Source organism: Heptranchias perlo, chromosome 14, assembly GCF_035084215.1.
Source record: "Heptranchias perlo isolate sHepPer1 chromosome 14, sHepPer1.hap1, whole genome shotgun sequence".
Classification (NCBI taxonomy): domain Eukaryota; kingdom Metazoa; phylum Chordata; class Chondrichthyes; order Hexanchiformes; family Hexanchidae; genus Heptranchias; species Heptranchias perlo.
In genome coordinates, this window is record NC_090338.1 from 33,311,766 (window position 1) to 33,334,234 (window position 22,469).

At 43.9% G+C, this 22,469-nt stretch overlaps 1 protein-coding gene across 2 annotated transcripts in view; it reads right to left on the bottom strand.

Moving 5' to 3' along the window:
- Positions 1-22,469, bottom strand: part of LOC137332413 (BTB/POZ domain-containing protein KCTD16-like) — a 229,519-nt gene that overhangs the window by 72,812 nt on the left and 134,238 nt on the right. Inside the window, exon 2 of one of the 2 annotated variants that reach the window (XM_067996227.1) lies at positions 10,129-10,210. The exons of the other annotated variant lie outside the window; for it this stretch is intronic. Coding sequence (XP_067852328.1) covers positions 10,203-10,210 — 8 coding nt within the window. The 3' untranslated portion in view covers positions 10,129-10,202. Of the gene's footprint in view, positions 1-10,128; positions 10,211-22,469 lie in introns of those variants that run through there. 2 annotated transcript variants of the gene reach the window in all.

Sequence of the window (22,469 nt, forward strand, 5' to 3'; positions counted from 1 at the left end):
GCCTAAACTCATCTACTGCTGAAATTCTCATCCATGCCTTTGTTACCTCTAGACTCGACTATTCCAATGCTCTTCTGGCTGGCCTCCCATCTTCCACCCTCCATAAACTTGAGCTCATCCAAAACTCTGCTGTCCATATCCTAACTCGCACCAAGTCCCCTTCACTCATCGCCCCTGCGCTCACTGATCTACATTGGCTCCTGGTCCGGCAATGCCTCGATTTTAAAATTCTCATCCTTGTTTTCAAATTCCTCCACGGCCTCACCCCTCCCTATCTCTGTAACCTCCTCCAGCCCTGCAACCTTCCAAGATCCCTGTGCTCCTCCAATTCTGGCCTCTTATGCATCCCTGATTTTAATCGCTCCACCATTGGTGGCAATGCCTTCAGCTGCCTAGGCCCTAAGCTCTGGAATCCCTTCCTAAACCTCTTTGTCTCTCTACCTCTCTCTCCTCCTTTAAGATGCTCCTTAAAACCTACCTCTTTGACCAAGCTTTTGGTCACCTGTCCAAATATCGCCTATGTGGCTCAGTGTCAAGGTTTGTTTGATAATTGCTCCTGTGAAGCGCCTTGGGACATTTTACTATGTTAAAAAAGCACTATATAAACGCAATTTGTTGTTGTTGAGAGTTTAGTATTAGTGGAAGTTCAGGCTAACACTATCTACATTTTTAAGTTAGTCACAAAGGGATGGCAGAGCAAGGAGCCCTCATGATGTGTGTGGAGCTTAATATGTGAGCTATCATGGATCCTCATCCTAGTGGGAAATGGAGCCTCTGATCTTTGCGAAGCAGAAATTCGATGGTTAGGGAAGAAAAAGTCAGAAAGAATTCCTGTGCCTGACTGTTAACCAGTGATCCCTAGAAGTGCATGTTGGATCAGATTAGAGCACTATTGAATAGTCTGCCAATATTAACTGTCAAAGTCCACACTTTAGTGATGGCTACTTGGACAAAGTAAAGGAAGGTGACCAGTGTCCATGGAACCATATCAACAAGAATAGGAGCGAGTGGAGGATATGTCACAGATACCTGGCAGAAAAATTAGCACAGTTAAATAAAGGTTCAATTCCATTGCAGTGTCATTCCTAAATTTTAATCAAATATTCATTAAAATAACCAAATGGGGAGTTTAATGAGTCCCTCATTACATAATTTCATCTCACAAAGAGTAAGCAACACAATATCTTCCAAAAGAATAGTTTTAAAAAATATATTTTAGGAATGATCTCATCTATCAGAATAATCTGAGATAAACTAGGACGACAAATGCTCCAATATCACCATAATGTTCATAAAACACAGCTGCTGACCTGGATCCGCAACAATACCATAATGTATTGCAATGCACAACACTGAGCTTGTACTCCAACCGCATTGTAAAGTGCTGCAGCAATGCACATCACTGAGCTAGAACTGCAGCAATATTTCTAAGACATGCTACAAATCATCTCCCAAATGGCAGTGGATCAGGATTAATGGTACGCTTGCAATCTACCTTCAATCATCTACATACCTGCCACAATAAACTCATATACCTGTTACAATAACCCACCAAGTATTATTTCCTAGTAATATGTAATCGACAGTTTTGAATCTGATCATCAATTGACATGTGCAGATCATACTTGAAGGCCTAGGGTGGTGTGTTGGGCCACAACAAACTGTACTACAAAGTGAGAGAACATACGTTTGTACCAATAACTTTCATGCATGTTGAGTTTCTAATCTCGCCATGCTGCCTGGTAGAACAAATAATTGAAGCAAATTGATTGAAGAAGGTTGTTGAACAACACTTCAGTGGAAAACAAGTGGAACACCTTTAAATGAATGCGACTGAAGATGCAGAATAAATATACGCTTAGAATCAGCAAGCTTGGCCTAAACAAGCATGACCCTAAATGGACCCAAGCACATTAAAAAAGTGAAATAAGGAGGAAAAATGTTCTACAAATCCTGCAGGTAGAAAAAGGAAAGAGCTCACTGGGATGAATATAGGAGCATGCAGAATTATGTTAAATAGGTGACCAGAGAAGCAAAAAGCGATCCAGAAAAAAAAGCATGGCTGCAAGGGGAAAACATAACAAATGATATCCCCTGATAATGTAACCTTCATTTCAGTTACGTTCCTCCTACGTTCAATAATCAAGGATAGTTTTATTTTTTATACTTCTACATGCACAAGGCTGCAGCATATTTCAGATGTGTTTGATAAAACTATTAATATACAAATGTGATTAAATAGACAGTGTTCAATATACAGTCATTATGAAGTTCTTATGATTTCCCCTAAATTGTGAATCATAATTAAACTGGAGGCCACCAGTTCTAAAAATGAAAACTGATTGTGTAAACAGGAATTTATGTTGAGCAATTACTGCTGGACCTCATCAGTAAGTAAACATTTTAGCAATTGCCCTTGAGCCATTTAACAAAAATATTGTGCTTTCCACAGATGGATTAACAAACATTTATACAATTTGATTGGTTTGTAAATGGCTTGAGATATATTAATGGATCATTGTTACAGGCGACTGCATTTTTAATGCCGCTATTGTACATATTTCAAAACTGTGTAGTTCCATGAGGTCATAAATTACATTAAAAATACAGGCATTTGTCCCATTTTCTTCATGAGAGGAAAATACACCCCCTCCCCGCCCTTGGCTTAATGTGCTGCTGCCTATCAATCCCTTAATCATAGGGGAAAAATGGATCAAAAGTAAAATATATTGCAAACTAAAGTACCCTGTCATGTCAATGTTACTCCAAGGCACTGTGGCTACCAATGTCAAAATACTCATTGTGCGGTTACGAATTAGATTAGCAGATAAATACAATATTAAATTGGTGATTTTTTTTCTGATGTTTTCCAGAGGGAAGGGACAAAGACCCAGGAATGGAAGTACCTGCGTCTGAAGGTTCTACCAGAGGCAGTAATGTGTAGTAGCTCTGTCTGACAGTCGGTACTACATTGTTCCCAAATACCAGTGAATGCGATCAATCAGTGCCATGCTGCTATATTCATTCACAGCACAATGCTGGAGGTGATGGAGTTAATTCTTATGGTGTGTCAGTTCAGAGAGCACAGACAATTGTTACCGTAGCAACAGAGCTCCAGAATAATGATTCCCCTGGGCAGAGGCAGTCTTGCCAGATTGGGGAGTTCACGCCCAATTGGGCTTGTTTTTTTCTTTTATTGTGTGGGAAAAAATAGTTTTGGTTGGGTGCCTCATTTTTGGGCTAGTTTTTGTCACTTTTGCAGCAAGCGCCGGCCACTTACTAACCTTCAGCACTTACCCCCTATCCCACGGCTATCAGGCAGCGCTACTGACTCCCTCATCACTGGCGGGCATTCAAGTTTCAAAGCATGCTATCTTTGCTCTACTGTTTTAAGGAGTATATTGTTAAACAAAATACTAAACTAAACAACATATAGCACATTTCGAGCGTGCCTATTAACTGAAGACAACAACAGATAAAGATGGAAATACTCAGCAGGTCAAGCAGCATCTGTGGAGAAACAGAAGTTAGTCAGTTGACGTTCCAGGACTCAAGATCTGCACCCTACCTCAGGACTGGAAAATGTAAGGAATCTTACAACACCAGGTTATAGTCCAACTGTTTTATTTGAAAATCACAAGCTTTCGGAGGCTTTCTCCTTCGTCAGGTGAGTGTGGGATTCCCACACTCACCTGACGAAGGAGAAAGCCTCCGAAAGCTTGTGATTTTCAAATAAAACAGTTGGACTATAACCTGGTGTTGTAAGATTCCTTACATTTGTCAACCCCAGTCCATCACTGGCATCTCCACATCAGGACTGGAAGATATTGCAGATGATTATAAATTATAAGCATTTAAAAAGGAACAGAACATGGGGGAAGCGGGAAAAAAAAACACAAAAGAAGAAATAGAATGACCTGCGAAGTGTTTGGATGGAGAACAGCAGATGGTTAAATTGCAGTGATTTTACGAGGAAAAAGAAGGCATCATAATGAGGGAATGTAAAGAAACAAAATATTCAAGACATAGGGAGTGTGTGAATAGCTAAATGGAGATAGGTAGAAAGGGAAGCATTAGAAACTGTTAAGATTGAGCAGACTCCTGCGGCTCGGAGGACTGGTGGAAGAAAAAAAAGCAGGTCGACATCAAGGGTACAGATTACCCTGTCCATAGCATCCGGACTGGGGTGGGGGGGGAGGTAGGAGAATGGGGTGGAACCCCAAATACCAACCTGGTTCTTCCTCCATCCTTGGAAACGCAAGCATACCAATCCCATATTGCAAACGCCTACTGGCAGAAAGGAAGTGTAAGCTGTAGTTGTTAAAATCATTGTTAATGCCAGAAAGCTGCAAAGTGCCCAGTACAATGATGAGGTGCAGTTCCTTGAACTCACATTAAGCTTCATTGGAACAGTGTAAAAGGTCAAAGACAGAGAGGTAAGAGTGGAAGTACGTTGGAGAATTGAAATAGCAAGTAAAGAATGCTGAGTGTCTCACTGCGGATAGAATAGAGGTGTTCAGCAAAGCGATCAGTTAATCTGCGTTTGGTTTCTCCGATGCAGAGGAGACTTTTTTTTTGGGATGTGGGCGTCGCTGGCAAGGCCAGCATTTATTGCCCAACCCTAATTGCCCTTGAGAAGGTGGTGGTGAGCTGCCTTCTTGAACCGCTGCAGTCCGTGTGGTGAAGGTTCTCCCTCAGTGCTGTTAGGTAGGGAGTTCCAGGATTTTGACCCAGCGACAATGAAGGAACGGCGATATATTTCCAAGTCGGGATGGTGTGTGACTTGGCGGGGAACGTGCAGGTGGTGTTGTTCCCTAGGTGGTAGAGGTCGCGGGTTTGGGAGGTGCTGTCGAAGAAGCCTTGGCAAGTTGCTGCAGTGTATGCTGTGGATGGTACACACTGCAGCCACTGTGTGCCGGTGGTGAAGGGAATGAATGTTTAGACTGCACCGTGAACAGCAAATATAGTATGTTAGGTTGGAGGAAGTACAGGTAAACCACTGTCCCACTAAGAAGCAGTACTTTGGGCCCTGGACAGTGGTGTGGGAAGAGGTGAATGGGACTGTATCTTGAATTAAAGTAGCCGTGAAGCTTTCCTGATCACTTAAACCTGCAAAACATTTTTTCACTTTGACGATCTTTTCTCACACTGTTTCAAATGCTCTAATCTAAACATAAAATCGACCACTCTGCTACCTGTAGCTACACAATGTGTGTGTTTATGTACTGCTGAGATCTGATCGTTCTAATACTTTAAGATAAAATTTACTAAGAAACTTAAAACTACCATGATTTTTTGGGCTTCTTTTGAGCTAGTTTGGCACTATAATATTGGGCTACCTTTGGTTGACTTTGGGCTACAAACATGTTTTAACTTATAGTAATCCTAGTAAGCAACATAAAACACAAACATCAGATCAGAGATAAAAAAAAGGTGTTAAAATAACCACCATTTTCAATTCTTTATAAACGGGTGCATACAAGTCAAAATAAAGAATGCAAGAGTGGTGATTTGGTTGGATTTTCAGCTTGGACATCCAAGCCTAAATCTCAGAGGCTGAATCACACTTCATCTACGGTGTCAAAGGGGGATCAGATTAATCCCCAAGGTTAATCTCCACTTCACAGTACAAAAATCACCTGATTAAAGTCTTTTGAATACTTGCACAGATATTGACAGATCCACCTCAATAGAGGGTCTCACCCTAATGGTCAATCTAGCACGGATAAACTAGAAGCTCAACACAAATCCCCCAGCACCCCACTCTCCCATACCAGCTGCTGAAATTTAAAAACTAGGTATGTTTTAAATGTTACAAGTCTGCATGTATATTTGGACATACATTGTGTCCATATAAAAAGCCTGATATGTAAATGTTTTTACAAAATATTATAAATATTAATGGAAGTCCAATCAGTGTATTTGGGGTAGTTCCATTAGATTGGCTTATGACAATGGGTCCATGATAAATAAAACTTATCAGACAGAGATATTCAGATCATATTATATCTTTCCGAATTGCACAATCTCAGGGCAGTCAGCATTGTCAGTCCAGTTCAATGCCCGTCTCGATATCAGTTAAATACATTGCCCAACTCCATCAGCTGTAGATCTGTGTAATGAAAAGCGAGTGCAAGAAGAAAGGTAATGTTTTTCTTGTTCTAGAAAGGATAACTTTCCAGCTCACACCTTTTCCCGCTTGTAGTTATGTTGAGATCAACACAAGTTCCTTCTGGGACCGAGTTACAGACCTGAAAATAATCAACAGCCCATTCAAAAAAAAAACTAATATTAGTTTAACAACTAGGTGTCAATAGTCTGCTAATGTTTGTGAAAAAGTAGGCCCAAGTAAGAAATGATGCACTACTACCTTTTATTCGCATTGTTTTTTGCCAAACATTAATGAAGATAGGAATTTTGAACCACAGATCTCCTAAATTGCTTACATGACTAAAAACATTATTAACCCAATTTATGTTTTGAAACCTCAGGGACATGCACACAATGTGGTCAATAATCTACTATAACAAAATCATTAAAGGCAGTCGGTCCAATACAAAATACAAATGGATTTTACGCATCACTGTGTACAGCATTGAGCTCAATCTCATTGATAACTCATCAATAACCTAGGTGGTAATGAAAGCGCAATGCTGTATAGTTATAGACTGCCAAGACTGTCATTGATCGGAATACTATGTTAAAGCTGGAACATGGAAAGCTCCCCGATGACTCAGCAAGTTTATCCAGTTAGCGTCTGAAGCATACAGACCAGGAAGGTTCCAGGTTCAATCCTAAAATAGCTGATTTCAGCCAGGACTGCAGAGGATGGATTATGATAGAGGATAAAGGGAAGTGAGGGGAAAAAGTATCAGCTAAGGTTTCTTGATCACTTTCCAGTAACTCCTACTGGAAAGTACATTTGTGGAGACATTGGCTATAGACAGGATCATGCTCAGCTGTGATGCTGCTGTGGTAAAATAGCCTGTGAACCTTCACTTTTCGAGGCTCACACCATAGGCCACTTGCAGGGGATACTGGAGGACACTTACTGCCTGTGGAACCAAACCCCATCAAAGAACGAATGCCTTCAGATGATTTTAAAAAAAACAAGCTGGCATAGGATTGACACTAATTCAGAACTTTTCTTCTCTCCTATTCCTTACTGTTAGTAAATTATTTTCCTCTTTGCCACCACACCGCATTTCCCAGCAGACAGTATCCAGATGACTCGCAGTGTTCTTAAATAGACCACATCAAAGACCTATCGTCCAATCTTTCCTCCACTGCTTTGGAAAGTGCTTATTTTTTTCCCTTAGAGAGGCCAGTTGAGATAATTTAAAAAGAGCATCAAGACCAGTTCCATTTTGATAAAAGGTGGGCCGAGGGCAGCGACAGATCTCTAACAGATGAAAAACTGCTGAGGTTGCAGATGGAGACAGCAACTTATTAGTGTGCACTAGTTGATCTTCCATGGCATGCACGGAGTGAGGGGGAGCGGAAATAGAGGGACAAGTCCAAGTGCATTTTTCGGGTCAAGAACGTTGAGAACGAGAGAGAGCACGCAGGTGCGAAGATAAGGAGGACCGGGAGAGAAGGAGAGGATGGAGCAGAGAGGAACCATATGGCGGGGGGGGGGGGGGGGGGGGAAGGAAAGAGAGGAACTCACCTTTCCACCCACAGGGCCGATTTACCTGCTGTGGGGTGGGGGGGGGGGGGGGGGGCAAGGGACCAATTATGGTGGGGGAGGGGAACGGTCCAAGCCTGATTTTGTTTTCATTAACGGTGGTAGGAGGACCAATTTTCTTAGTATGGAGTCCGGGTGCAGACTCAATATTTTTGTCCATGTGGTGGGTTCCAGGGCCAATTTTCTGGTCAGTTTGGGAGGGGTCCAGGCACGATTTTCTTCTCATCGTAAGTCAATTTCCTTTTCAATTTTGGGCGGGGGGGGGGGGCGTGCTCAATGACAGAAGATATTTTTACTTCGGGATGGGGTAGGGAGGGTCCAGAAGATATGCTCATTTGGGGAGCAGGTTGATGGCCAGGTTGTTTTCTCAGTGTGGTAGTCACAGCATGGATTTTCTTGCGGGTGGGGAGAGGGGCCACGGGTCACAATTCTTTCTAGTGTGTGTGGGGGGGGAGAGGGGTTGGGAGGTCTGATTTTATTCCCCCCGGAGAGGTGAAGAGGGGGGTTTTTTTGTTACTGTTTGCGAGCGGCTGAGGCCAGAGGTGCCATAGTTTGGTTGTACTTATAACAGGGACAGATCACTTGACTTCGATTCCAATCGGGGAAGTAAGTTTTCCCTCTGCTGGAATAAAAACAGAAAATGCTGGTAAAATACTCAGCAGGTCAGGCAGCATCTGTGGAAAAAGAGAAGACGGGAAGTTGGGTTAAAATTTTAGGTCCAGATTTCTCTAGATTCTGAAACGGTCCCAGTGGACTGGAAGGTAGCAAATGTAACCCCGCTATTCAAGAAGGGAGGGAGAGAGAAATCAGGGAACTGCAGGCCAGTTAGCCTGACATCGGTCATCGGGAAAATGCTGGAATCCATTATTAAGGAAGTGGTAACAAGGCACTTAGAAAATCATAATATGATTAGGCAGAGTCAACATGGTTTTATGAAAGGGAAATCGTGTTTGACAAATTTATTGGAATTTTCTGAAGATCTAACCAGCAGGATAGATAAAGGGGAACCAGTTGATGTAGTATATTTTGATTTTCAAAAGGCATTTGATAAGGTGCCACACAAAAGGTTGTTTCACAAAGTAAGGGCTCATGGAGTTGGGGGTAATATATTAGCATGGATAGAGGATTGGCTAAAGGACAGAAAGCAGAGAGTAGGGATAAACGGGTCATTCTCAGGTTGGCAGGTTCTAACTAGTGAGGTGCTACAAGGATCAGTGCTTGGGCCTCAGCTACTTACAATCTATATTAATGACTTAGATGAAGGGACTGAGTGCAATGTATCCAAGTTTGCTGATAATACCAAGCTAGGTGGGAAAGTAAGCTGTGAGGAGGACACAAAGAGTCTGCAAAGGGATATAGACAGGTTAAGTGAGTGGGGGTGGCAGATGGAGTATAAAGTGGAGAAATGTGAAGTTATTCACTTTGCTAGGAAGAATAGAAAAACAGAATATTGTTTAAATGGTGAGAAACTATTAAATGGTGGTGTTCAGAGAGACTTGGGTGTCCTAGTACAAGAAACATAAAAAGTTAGTATGCAGGTACAGCAGGCAATTAGGAAAGCAAATGGAATGTTGGCCTTTATTGCAAGGGGGTTGGAGTACAAGAGTAAGAACGTCTTACTACAATTGTACAGGGCTTTAATGAGACCTCACCTGGAGTACTGCGTTCAGTTTTGGTCTCCTTATCTAAAGGAAGGATATACTTGCCTTGGAGGCGGTGCAACAAAGGTTCACCAGATTAATTCCTGGGATGAGAGGATTGTCCTATGAAGAAAAGTTGAGTAGAATGGGCCTATACTGTCTGGAATTTAGAAGAATGAGAGGTGATCTCATTGAAATATATAAGATTTTGAGGGGGCTTGACAGGATAGATGCTGAGAGATTGTTTCCCCTAGCTAGAGAGTCTAGAACTAGGGGGCATAGTCACAAGATAAGGGGTCGGCCATTCAAGACTGAGATGAGGAGGAATTTCTTCACGCAGTGGGTTGTGAATCTTTAGAATTCTCTACCCCAGAGGGCTGTGGATGCTGAGTTATTGAATATATTCAAGGCTGAGATAGATAGATTTTTGGACTCTTGGGGTATCAAGGGACATGGGGATCAGGCAGGAAAGTAGAGTTGAGGTCGAAGATCAGCGATGATCTGATTGAATGTTGCAGCAGGCTCGAGGGGCCATATGGCCTACTCCTGCTCCTATTTCATATGTTCTTATGTCGATGACCTTTCGTCAGAAACGTTAACCTTGCCCTTTTCTCTCCACAGAGGCTGACTGATCTGCAGAGTGTTGTTATTTCAGATTTCCAGCATCTGCAGAATTTTGCTTTCCCTCTGCTGGCTTTGATGCTGTCCAGTGGTTCACTGTCAGGAACTTATTAGAGCTTTCAATTTGATGCTGAGGTACTAAAACACAATAAACATCTACAACGAAGGCTACACTTACCTGACCATTCCCATCAAGCGTGGTTTCTATTGCGACCGGAGAGAGGCATGCTGGCTCTGGCCCGTTTCTGCTGCTGTCAAACATCTGATAAGAACAGGTAGGTATTTTAATATTTTCCCTGTCATTATTCTTGGAGTTGAGCCAGAAGACTATACCCGCAGTTCAGTTCAGTGCTCTTTCACTTCCAAATTCCCGTACTGTTGCACAATAATTGCTTGCTGCAGCTAACTGGCAAAGGAAGGTTCAGTACAGTGGAACTGTCTCATAATGTTAGTTGAGCCCCACTGTACTTATATCAGTCACATAACATAACCCTCACCCTGTGTAATATAGCAGCCACAAACCATTTTTAATGTCTAATAGAAGCATCATATTACAATATTGACGTGTCAGAACATTAGGGTTAATTTTCCAAATGTATGCTTCCAGCAGGAAACCTCAAGTACCAGAAGTGCACTTCAGAAAATTGTAGGCATGTTCACCATGATTCTATGTCCAGTGGATAAATTTGGAAAGCCTGCTCAATCATATCTTCATATTCTTTTTTGCAAAACCTCTATTGGATTAAACAGTTCAGCTTCAACAACCCAAATGGATCAAACACTCATTGTTTACTTCAGTGTCAGTGAATACTACCAAATTGGCCCTGAACTGTCAAATGCCTGCTGAAGCCACTGATGACAATCTGACCAATACATTCCCAGTTAGTGCTTTTAAGCAATTAAAATACTTCCCCAGCCCCAGCTGTTAAAATATTACAGCTCAGAAAGCCAAACCACTCAGCAAACCCAAACTGCCAATGTTTCCAGTTCACTGTACAAACCTTGGCATTATCCATTTGTTATTAATTTTAAAGATGTAATAGGAAGGCTCCCAGCAGGAATATGTGTAAAATTTTAAATTATGCTTTTTGCAAAAATATCAGGGATACCCTTGTACATTTTCTGTTTTTACAAATGTATATATGTAATGTTCCATTTGATCATACTGCTATAAATAAACGTTCTGACCAGACAGTAGTGGGTTACTTATGGTGGCAACTCCATTTCCAACCATTTTTTAAATATTTGCACTTCTGATATCCAACACTACATATAAATATTTCAATTTTAAACCTCAAGATCTCAGGTGATGCAATGGCCATTTTCCTTGATAAACGCTCCAGATAGAATAAAAATGCACCTAAACTGTAAATGGTTCTAATCATCATGAAAATCTTGCTTCATAGCCCTAGTCAATGTGGTTTGAACACATAGCCGGAATCCTGCCTCACTAAGCACAGACTCTAGTTTTGTGCAAGAATATTTTAAAAATAAAAAGAAATATGATAAAGCTGACCTCCACCTGTATTGTTCTTTGTTGCTCTTATCAAAATAGAAACTCAGATATAAGGTCAGTAGTTCCATGGACCCACCCTTTATGATCTTATCTCATTGTCATCGCTTAAGTAACATGAAACCTTTTTTTAACACTCAATGGAACCTCACGCCAGTTCACCTAATAAGGAAAGTCAGGCACCCTCTTTCATATTCTGTCACATAAGTAATGCTTGAGCTATATTGTATTAGATAATTTACAGACTAATAAACGGAGAACTTGTAAGACAACCACACTGAAACTACGTCTACATAATTAACTTTAGGACAAAAGACATGAAAAATAAAATGAGACAAGGTCATTCAGCTCATGAATACATTTCTTCCAAGTGTCTATGCCCATTTTGCATTATTATGGACTCTCCCCAACTTACTCCCGTAGGGGGCAAATATCCACAGATAAAACTTCCCAGGGGTTAAAAAAAAACTAGGCCCTAAAATTCCACAGGGATTCTCCTTGCTCCATTTAATTTGCACAGGAGACTGGCAGAACCCCAGGAGAAACAGTATAAAAAGTGCTTTGCAACCTTTACGAGAGATGTAATAAGGTGTATAAACACAAGTCTTTCTATCAGGATTTTAAGAATCCAGACTATGGGCATGATTTTAATCGGGGAGTAGGGAAGGGGCAGAGGGGGGTGAAATTCCTGACCGTAAACCCAGAAGTACGGGTTTCCCGGATTGGCAGGCTGGTCTCAGTCAGATGGGAGAAGAGGAGGGAAGAGGATGCAAGCAGATAAGTCTGGGGGGGGGGTGGTGGGCGGCGATCAAAAGTGAGGGGGGGTCAGAGAGCAAGGATGGGGTTAGAGAGCAGGCATGGGGGAATTCCGGGGGGGTTGGGGTCGGGGGGGATTTCACTGCAGGAAGGCTTGTTGCGCCTGGGGGAAGCACTCCTGCTCCTCCAGGCCCACAAGCTGTGCTGTAAAAGGCCCTGACCTGCTGTTTCGGGCCTTCTCGCCTCCTCTCACGTGGCGTGAAGTAGAAGGCCCAGGAATCCCGGCCCCCAGGGGTTAAAAACAAAAAATCTGTTCAAAATGGAGGCCCGCAGTATCCTTGATAGCTTTTAGTAACCAACCCGCCTCCTGAGAGTGGGTTGATCGCCGCCCCTCGTCCAGCCTACATTAGAACCGGAAATGGCCGGGTTTTAGATTTTTAAAATTTTTACTGCCCACCCCCACCCGTTTTTCCTATTAAAATCATGCCCCATATCTTTATTAATTATCTTTTATCCACTCAAATTCAGTTCCATCAATCTCACCTAAAAGGCATCATTCATCACTCAAAGTGCAAAAACATTGCTTATATTATCAACTAGTCCAAGCTCTAGGTAACAAGGTGATAATACAGGAAGATAGGAGGTATTTATTCTTTCTCTCCCCATTTAATCCCCTGCCTTTTGTTATCTTGGTTGCAATTATTTTGCTGTGGTAAGTTAAGTCATAAATTAAGTGTTTTGATGGAGGATAAATTGGATTCAATCTGGCAATAAAAACAAAATCAGAATTAACTACTTCCAGCTTGATCACTGGCTGGATTGATCAACAAATGAGGTGCTTGGTCATTTTATTCCACATTTAAAGCATATTGAAATTCTATCACTGTTCAGCTACTTCATTTCTTTTATGAATAGCACATTACAGCACAATCACAACTTGGTCAGCATCAAGGCCAGGCGAGTTATTCAGATCCCTTCAGATTTCAGAGTAAAACCTTACTCCTCAGTCCGAATCACCCCAATACCACAAAACAACTAATTCCCAACAAGTGCCCACTCAGGGGAGCACCACTAAAATAACTGGTTCAAAGAAACTAATATCACATATGGTAAGTTGAAATATGACATTATTCTTGTTATTGATAGAAAACAATATATTCCATGGTGCCCACTGGTCTTTTTGCTCTTCTCATTGGTTTGTGTGGTGCTATGAAATAGGAACTACGCATCAAGCTAGTATAAACAGCTGGTATGAATCCCTGATCATTTTAACCGGGAATCAAAAGTTAGTTTATGCATCCGTCTGGTAATTTCATACTCCCACAACAACATCTGGGGCAACCCTCTATGGAATCATTCAAGTTATATTGAACTGAACATGGTGAAATCTCACCGAGGTGGAAAGTATAAGAATATAAGAAATAGGAGCAGGAGTAGGCCATACGGCTCCTCGAGCCTGCTCCACCATTCAATAAGATCATGGCTGATCTTATACCTCAACTCCACTTCCCTGCCCTATCCCCATATCCCTCGATTCCCTTACTGTCCAAATATCCATCGATCTCAGTCTTGAAAATACTCACAGTGGAAAGGATATCCAAGAAGATCGCGCATATAGACACAGATATCAAGTTATTACAGAGCTGCAAGAAAGCAGACAAGATCCCGAAAGGACTACAGATCACGAACCCACTCAAGTCCACATACAACTCGGATTACGCTGAGAGACTCTGCCGTCGTACCTCTCGCACACTCCACAACCATCTCGTACACCAACTCTACAGCAGACGCCGCAACCTCGAAACTAAGATAGAGTCCATACTCTCAACCTGTACTCAGGACACAGCAGACCAGCTACGAGATACCGCCAAACAGACGAGACAACGGAACGACGCCGCCTACATGAAAACCAAGAGCAGGAAGCTTGAGAAACTCGGCATCACCACCAGCATCGACCAAGCTTCCCCTGGGACAACGGTTGCAACCACAGGGAAGTCTATCGTCAATTTGTCCGACCACACCCTTCAACCAGACGAAATCGAAGTTCTCAGCCGAGGGCTCAATTTCTGCCCCACTACCAAAATGGACCCCATTAGTCTCGCAGCGGACACAGAGGAATTCATCAGGAGAATGAGGCTCCGGGAATTCTTCCACAAACCCCAAGATTTCAGCAGCGAACCCAATGAGACAATCAACGATCCGGAACAGCAGACAGAGGGATCTGCGGTATAGCAACCGAAGAGGAAAGAGTCAAACTGGACTCCTCCGGAGGGTCGCTGCCCTCAGCTTGACATGTATGCTCAAGCTGTCAGGAAATGCGTCAATGCCAGATTCATCAGCCGCACTCAGAAGACAGTCCAGAATGTCACCCGAGCACAACGCAACGCCATCAACGCTCTCAAGACCAACCGCAACATCGTCATCAAACAAGGAGGAGCCATCGTCATACAGAACAGAACGGACTATTGCAAAGAAGCACACCGACAACTGGACAACCAGGAACACTACAGACGGTTACCCGCAGATCCAACCAAAGAACACACCCACCAGCTCAACAAACTGATCAAGACCTTCGATCCAGACCTTCAAAGCATCCTACGCGCTCTCATCCCACGTACTTCCCGCATGGGAGACTTCTACTGCCTCCCAAAGATACACAAAGCCAACACACCCGGACGTCCTATCATATCAGGCAACAGAACCCTGTGTGAGAACCTCTCTGGATACATCGAGGGCATCCTGAAACCCATCGTACAGGGAACCCCCAGCTTCTGTCGCGACACTACAGACTTCCTACAAAAACTCAGTACCCACGGACCAGTTGAACCAGGAACATTTCTCACCACGATGGACATCTCGGCACTCTACACCAGTATCCCCCACGATGACAGCATCGCTGCGACAGCATCAATACTCAACACCAACAACAGCCAATCTCCAGACGCCATCCTACAACTCATCCGCTTCATCCTCGATCACAATGTCTTCACCTTCGATAACCAGTTCTTTACCCAAAAACACGGAACAGCCATGGGGACCAAATTCACACCCCAATACGCCAACATTTTCATGCACAAGTTCGAGCAGGACTTCTTCACTGCACAGGACCTTCAACCAACACTATTCACCAGATACATCGACGACATTTTCTTTCTATGGACCCACGGCGAAGAATCACTAAAGAGACTACACGATAACATCAACAAGTTCCATCCCACCATCAAGCTCACCATGGACTACTCCTCAGAATCAGTTTCTTTCTTGGACACACGAATCTCCATCAAAGACGGGCACCTCAGCACCTCACTCTACCGCAAGCCCACGGACAATCTCACGATGCTCCACTTTTCCAGCTTCCACCCTAACCACGTCAAAGAGGCCATCCCCTATGGACAGGCCCTGCGAATACACAGGATCTGCTCAGACGAGGAGGAACGCGATGGACACCTACAGACGCTGAAAGACGCCCTAGTAAGAACGGGATATGACGCTCGATTCATCGATCGACAGTTCCGACGGGCCACAGCAAAAAATCGCATAGACCTCCTCAGAAGACTAACACGGGACACAACCAACAGAGTACCCTTCGTCGTCCAGTACTTCCCCGGAGCGGAGAAACTACGCCATGTTCTTTGCAGCCTTCAACATGTCATCAATGACGACGAACACCTCGCTATGGCCATCCCCACACCTCCACTACTCGCCTTCAAACAGCCACCCAACCTCAAACAGACCATCGTTCGCAGCAAATTACCCAGCTTTCAGGAGAACAGCGTCCACGACACCACACAACCCTGCCACGGTAACCTCTGCAAGACATGCCAGATCATCGACACAGATACCACCATCACACGAGAAGACACCACCCACCAGGTGCATGGTTCATACTCCTGTGACTCGGCCAATGTTGCCTACCTCATACGTTGCAGGAAAGGATGCCCCAGAGCATGGTACATTGGCGAGACCATGCAGACGCTGTGACAACGGATGAACGGACACCGCGCAACAATCACCAGACAGGAGGGTTCCCTCCCAGTCGGGGAACACTTCAGCAGTCAAGGACATTCAGCCACCGACCTTCGGGTAAGCGTTCTCCAAGGCGGCCTTCGAGACACACGACAACGCAAAATCGTCGAGCAGAAATTGATAGCCAAGTTCCACACCCATGATGACGACCTCAACCGGGATCTTGGGTTCATTTCACGCTACATGTAACCCCACCAGCGAACAAAAGTTATCTGTTTTTAATATAACGGGTCATTTGCTGTCTTTCTCTTCCTTCCGGATGTTTCTATGTTTCTGCCTCTCTCTCTCTGTTTTTTTTTGGTTATTTGTATATTCGGTGGCCCTGTAGGTAACACCTCTCTGTCTGAACACTTTGATTGCCTTGGCAACGGGCAGTTGGAAAGACTATCTGTAATCACCAGGTATTGTTCTGTGATTTATAAATGCGAAAGGTTCGAGGATTTCATTTCCACATTCACCTGAGGAAGGAGGAAGCCTCCGAAAGCTTGTGATTTTCAAATAAAATTGTTGGACTATAACTTGGTGTTGTAAAATTGTTTACAATTGTCAACCCCAGTCCATCACCGGCATCTCCACATCTTGAAAATACTCAACAACACAGCATCCACAGCCCTCTGGAGTACAGAATGTCAAAGATTCACAACCCTCAGTGAAGAAATTTTTCCTCATCTCGGTCCTAAATGGCCGACTCTTTATCTTGAGACTATGTCCCCTAGTTCTAGACTCTCCAGCCAGGGGAAACAACCTCTCTACATCTAACCTGTCAATTATTCTAAGAATTTTATACATTTCAAGGAGATCACCTCTCATTCTTCTAAATTCTGGAGAATATAGGCCCATTTTACTCAATCTCTCCTCAAAGGACAACCCTCTCATCCCAGGAATCAATCTAATGAACCTTCATTGCACCCCCTCGAAGGCAAGTATATCCTTCCTTAGGTTAGGAGACCAAAACTGTACACAGTACTCCAGGTGTGGTCTCACTAGAGCCCTATATAATTGCAACAAGACCTCCTTACTCTTATATCAAAAGCAAAATACTGCGGATGCTGGAAATCTGAAATAAAAACAGAAAATGCTGGAGAAGCTCAGCAAGTCAGACAGCATCTGTGAAGGAAAGAAACAGAGTTAACGTTTCAGGTCGAAGACCTTTCGTCAGAACAGACCTTACTCTTACACTCCAACCCCCTTGCAATAAAGGCTAACATACCATTTGCCTTCCTAATTGCTTGTTGTACCTGCAGGTTAACTTTGTGATTCGTGTAAAAGGACACCAACTGAATACCAACATTTCTTAGTCTCTCAGCTTTTCTATTCTTCCTACCAAAGTGAATAATTTTACATTTCCCCACATTATACTCCATCTGCCACCTTCTTGCCTACTCACTTAACCTGCCGATATCCCTTTGCAGCCTCTGTGTCCTCCTCACAACTTTCCCACCTAGCTTTGTACTGTCAGCAAACTTGGATACATTACACTCGGTCCCCTTATCTAGATTTTCTGGTAGATAGCAAATTTAGCGACACTTCTAAAGTGAATAACAACTATGGAAAGAAGATGAGCTCATGGAAGGGAGGGGGTCAATAATAAGATTAGAAATAAAATAAAACAAATCAGAATTATATAAATTATATTTAACTTTACAAGAAAAAGTTACATTTACTTCTTATGTACAGGGAGACATCTCAGAATGCTTTACAAGGCAGTGAACAATTAATAGACACCGACCAGGAGGGAGGAATGAAAAAGAGGGGTGAGGAAGGGGTAAGAGCATAGTCAAAGAGAAGTCTGAAGGAGACTTTTGAAAGCAGGGAGGGAGCTGATGAGGTGAAGGTTCTGGCAGAGTGAGCTCCAGAGGACAGGGCTGTAATGCTAGGAAGAGCAGCTGGACCAGAAAGAGTGGAGAATGAGAAGCAGATTGGTAATGGAGGAGCTGAGAGTATTTTTTTTTATTCGTTCATGGGATGTGGGCATCGCTGGCAAGGCCAGCATTTATTGCCCATCCCTAATTGCCCTTGAGAAGGTGGTGGTGAGCCGCCTTCTTGAACCGCTGTAGTCCGTGTGCTGAAGGTTCTCCCAAAGTGTTGTTAGGAAGGGAGTTCCAGGATTTTGACCCAGCGATGATGAAGGAACGGCGATATATTTCCAAGTCGGGATGGTGTGTGACTTGGAAGGGAACGTGCAGGTGGTGTTGTTCCCATGTACCTGCTGCTCTTGTCCTTCTAAGTGGTAGAGGTCGTGGGTTTGGGAGGTGCTGTCGAAGAAGCCTTGGCGAGTTGCTGCAGTGCATCCTGTGGATGGTACACACTGCAGCCACAGTGCGCCGGTGGTGAAGGGAGTGAATGTTTAGGGTGGTGGATGGGGTGCCAATCAAGCGGGCTGCTTTGTCCTGGATGGTGTTGAGCTTCTTGAGTGTTGTTGGAGCTACACTCATCCAAGCAAGTGGAGAGTATTCCATCACACTCCTGACTTGTGCCTTGTAGATGGTGGAAAGGCTTTGGGGAGTCAGGAAGTGAGTCACTCGCCGCAGACTCTCTCTTGTTGGAGATGGTCATTGCTTGGCACTTGTCTGGCGCGAATGTTACTTGCCACGTATCAGCCCAAGCCAGGATGTTGTCCAGGTCTTGCTGCATGCGGGCTCGGACTGCTTCATTATTTGAGGGGTTGCGAATGGAACTGAACACTCTGCAATCATCAGCGAACATCCCCATTTCTGACCTTATGATGGAGGGAAGGTCATTGATGAAGCAGCTGAAGATGGTTGGGCCTAGGACACTGCCCCGAGGAACCCCTGCAGCAATGTCCTGGGGCTGAGATGATTGGCCTCCAACAACCACTACCATCTTCCTTTGTGCTAGGTATGACTCCAGCCACTGGAGAGTTTTCCCCCTGATTCCCATTGACTTCAATTTTACTAGGGCTCCTTGGTGCCACACTTGGTCAAATGCTGCCTTGATGTCAAGGGCAGTCACTCTCACCTCACCTCTGGAATTCAGCTCTTTTGTCCATGTTTGGGCCAAGGCTGTAATGAGGTCTGGAGCCGAGTGGTCCTGGCGGAACCCAAACTGAGCGTTGGTGAGCAGGTTATTGGTATGCAAAAGGACATACAGCTGGAAGAGATGGCAGAGACAGGGACCACTGAAGCCATGGAGAGATTAAAAGCTGATATCAAGAATCTTAAAATCAAATCTTTGGCATGGGGAGCTTGGCAAGGACTGTGGTGACATTTATGTAAGCCTTAATGCGGGTGAGAATGCAAGTGTTTTGGATGGAAGTGAGGAAGCTGAGAAGAAGAGGCTTGAAGAAACCCAGGCTTGAGAAAATAAAGGCATGGGTTCGGGTTTCAGTGGAAGAAGAGGAGAGCTAGGAGTGGAGTTGGATATGCTTCAGAGGTGATTTGTATAAAGGATTGGATGTGAGGGAGGAAGCTCTGGCTCAAGCAGTACACCAAGACTTAGCCTAAGGTAGTAGCCAGGGAAGTTCATGGAGTCAGGGCCAGAGATGCATTGATGTTTGCAAAAGCCAGAAGATGACTTCAGTTTTGCCAACATTTAGCTGAAGGAAGTTTAGGCTCATCCAGGTCTTTATATTGGTGAGGCAATGAAGAAAGTGGCAACAGCTCTGGGCTGTTGGAGATATGAAAATAGAGATGAGTGTGATCCCATGGTTCCAAATGTTGTCGCCAAGAGGTAACATATAAATGATAAAGAAGTTGGGGTCTGGGATACACCAGAGGTAACCACGTGGTCACAGAAAGTGAAGTTGTTATAAGCAATGTAGTATCTATGATGTGACAGGTAAGAGTAGAACCATAAGATAATAGTGCTCCAGAGGAGGACTGCGGAGGAGAGACATTCCAGGAGGATGGAGTGGTCAACTCTATTGAAGGCAGCATAAATCATAGTATCACAAATTTTACAGCACAGAAGGATGCCATTCAGCCCATCACACCTGTGCCAGCCATCTGCAAGAGCTATCAGATTAGTCCCATTCCTCTGCACTTTTAAGTTTCTTGTTTTCAAATATTTATCCATGTCCCTTCTAAAAACTATTATGGATTCTGCTATCATCGCTGTTTCTAGTGGAACATTCCATATCCTAATTAACCTCTGCATAATAATAAAAATCTTCTATCTCTCACTTGATTTTTTTTGGTGATGATCTTAAATTTATACCCTCTAATTATCAACACACAGACTGGTGAAAATTGGTTTTTACAATTTACTTCATTAAAACCTCTCAATTTTGACTATCAACTCTTCTCTTGGCCTTCTTTATTCTAATAAAAGAGCCCCAATTTCTGTAGTCTTTCCATAAGACCATAAGAGATAGGAGCAGGAGTAGGCCATTTGGCCTTCCAGCCTGTTCCGCCATTTAATGAGATCATGGCTGATCTGATTTTTACCTCAACTCCACTTTCTCGCCTTTTCCCCATATCCTTTGACTCCCTTGCTGTTCAAAAATTTGTCCAACTCAGCCTTGAATGTGTTCAATGACTCAGCCTCCACAGCTTTTTGGGGTAAAGAATTCCAAAGATTCACGACCCTCTGGGAGAAGAAATTCCTCCTCATTTCCGTCTTAAACGGGCGACCCCTTATTCTGAGACTATGCCCCCTAGTTTTAGATTCCCCCATGAGGGGTAACATCCTCTCAGCATCATTACTAAACCACTCATCCCTGGTACCATCCAAGTGAATCTCTTCTGCACCCTCTCCATGGCCTTGATATCCTTCCTAAAGTAAGGGCCCAAAATTGGACATGATATTCTAACTGCGTTCTAACCAACGATCTGTATAGGTTTGGCATTACTTCTTTGCTTTTGTACTCTATACCCTTAGTTATAAAACCTTGGATTCCATATGCTTTTTTACAAACTACTTGTAAAGATTTGTGAATCTGAACCCCTTTGTCTCTACTCCTTCAAAAGCTTTTCCAATTTAAGGCCCATGGTCTCCCCTTATTCTTCCTCACAAAATGTATCATTTCACATTTCTCTGCATTAATTTTTAAACTGACATCCATCGATCCAATGTATTAATTTGTCTATGTCATGAAGTCACCAGCAGTCCTCTTCATAGTTAAACACAGTGCCTGAAAAACATCCATTAATCACAGCTGGTTCAATGAGGAGTGTAGAAGAGCATGCCAGGAGCAGCACCAGGCGTACCTAAAAATGAGGTGCCAACCTGGTGAAGCTACAGCTCAGGACTACATGCATGCTAACAGCGGAAGCAACATGCTATAGACAGAGCTAAGCGATTCCACAACCAACGGATCAGATCAAAGCTCTGCAGTCCTGCCACATCCAGTCGTGAATGGTGGTGGACAATTAAACAACTAACGGGAGTAGGAGGCGCTGCAAACATCCCCATTCTCAATGATGGCGGAGTCCAGCACGTGAGTGCAAAAGACAAGGCTGAAGCGTTTGCAACCATCTTCAGCCAGAAGTGCCGAGTGGATGATCCATCTCAGCCTCCTCCCGATATCCCCACCATCACGGAAGCCAGTCTTCGGCCAATTCGATTCACTCCACGTGATATCAAGAAACGGCTGAGTGCACTGGATACAGCAAAGGCTATGGGCCCCGACAACATCCCAGCTGTAGTGCTGAAGACTTGTGCTCCAGAACTGGCTGCGCCTCTCGCCAAGCTGTTCCAGTACAGCTGCAACACTGGCATCTACCCGACAATGTGGAAAATTGCCCAGGTATGTCCTGTCCACAAAAAGCAGGACAAATCCAATCCGGCCAATTACCGCCCCATCAGTCTACTCTCAATCATCAGCAAAGTGATGGAAGGTGTCGTCGACAGTGCTATCAAGCGGCACTTACTCACCAATAACCTGCTCACCGATACTCAGTTTGGGTTCCGCCAGGACCACTCGGCTCCAGACCTCATTACAGCCTTGGTCCAAACATGGACAAAAGAGCTGAATTCCAGAGGTGAGGTGAGAGTGACTGCCCTTGACATCAAGGCAGCATTTGACCGAGTGTCGCACCAAGGAGCCCCAGTAAAATTGAAGTCAATGGGAATTAGGGGGAAAACTCTCGAGTGGCTGGAGTCATACCTAGCACAAAGGAAGATGGTAGCGGTTGTTGGAGGCCAATCATCTCAGCCCCAGGGCATTGCTGCAGGAGTTCCTCAGGGCAGTGTCCTCGGCCCAACCATCTTCAGCTGCTTCATCAATGACCTTCCCTCCATCATAAGGTCAGAAATGGGGATGTTC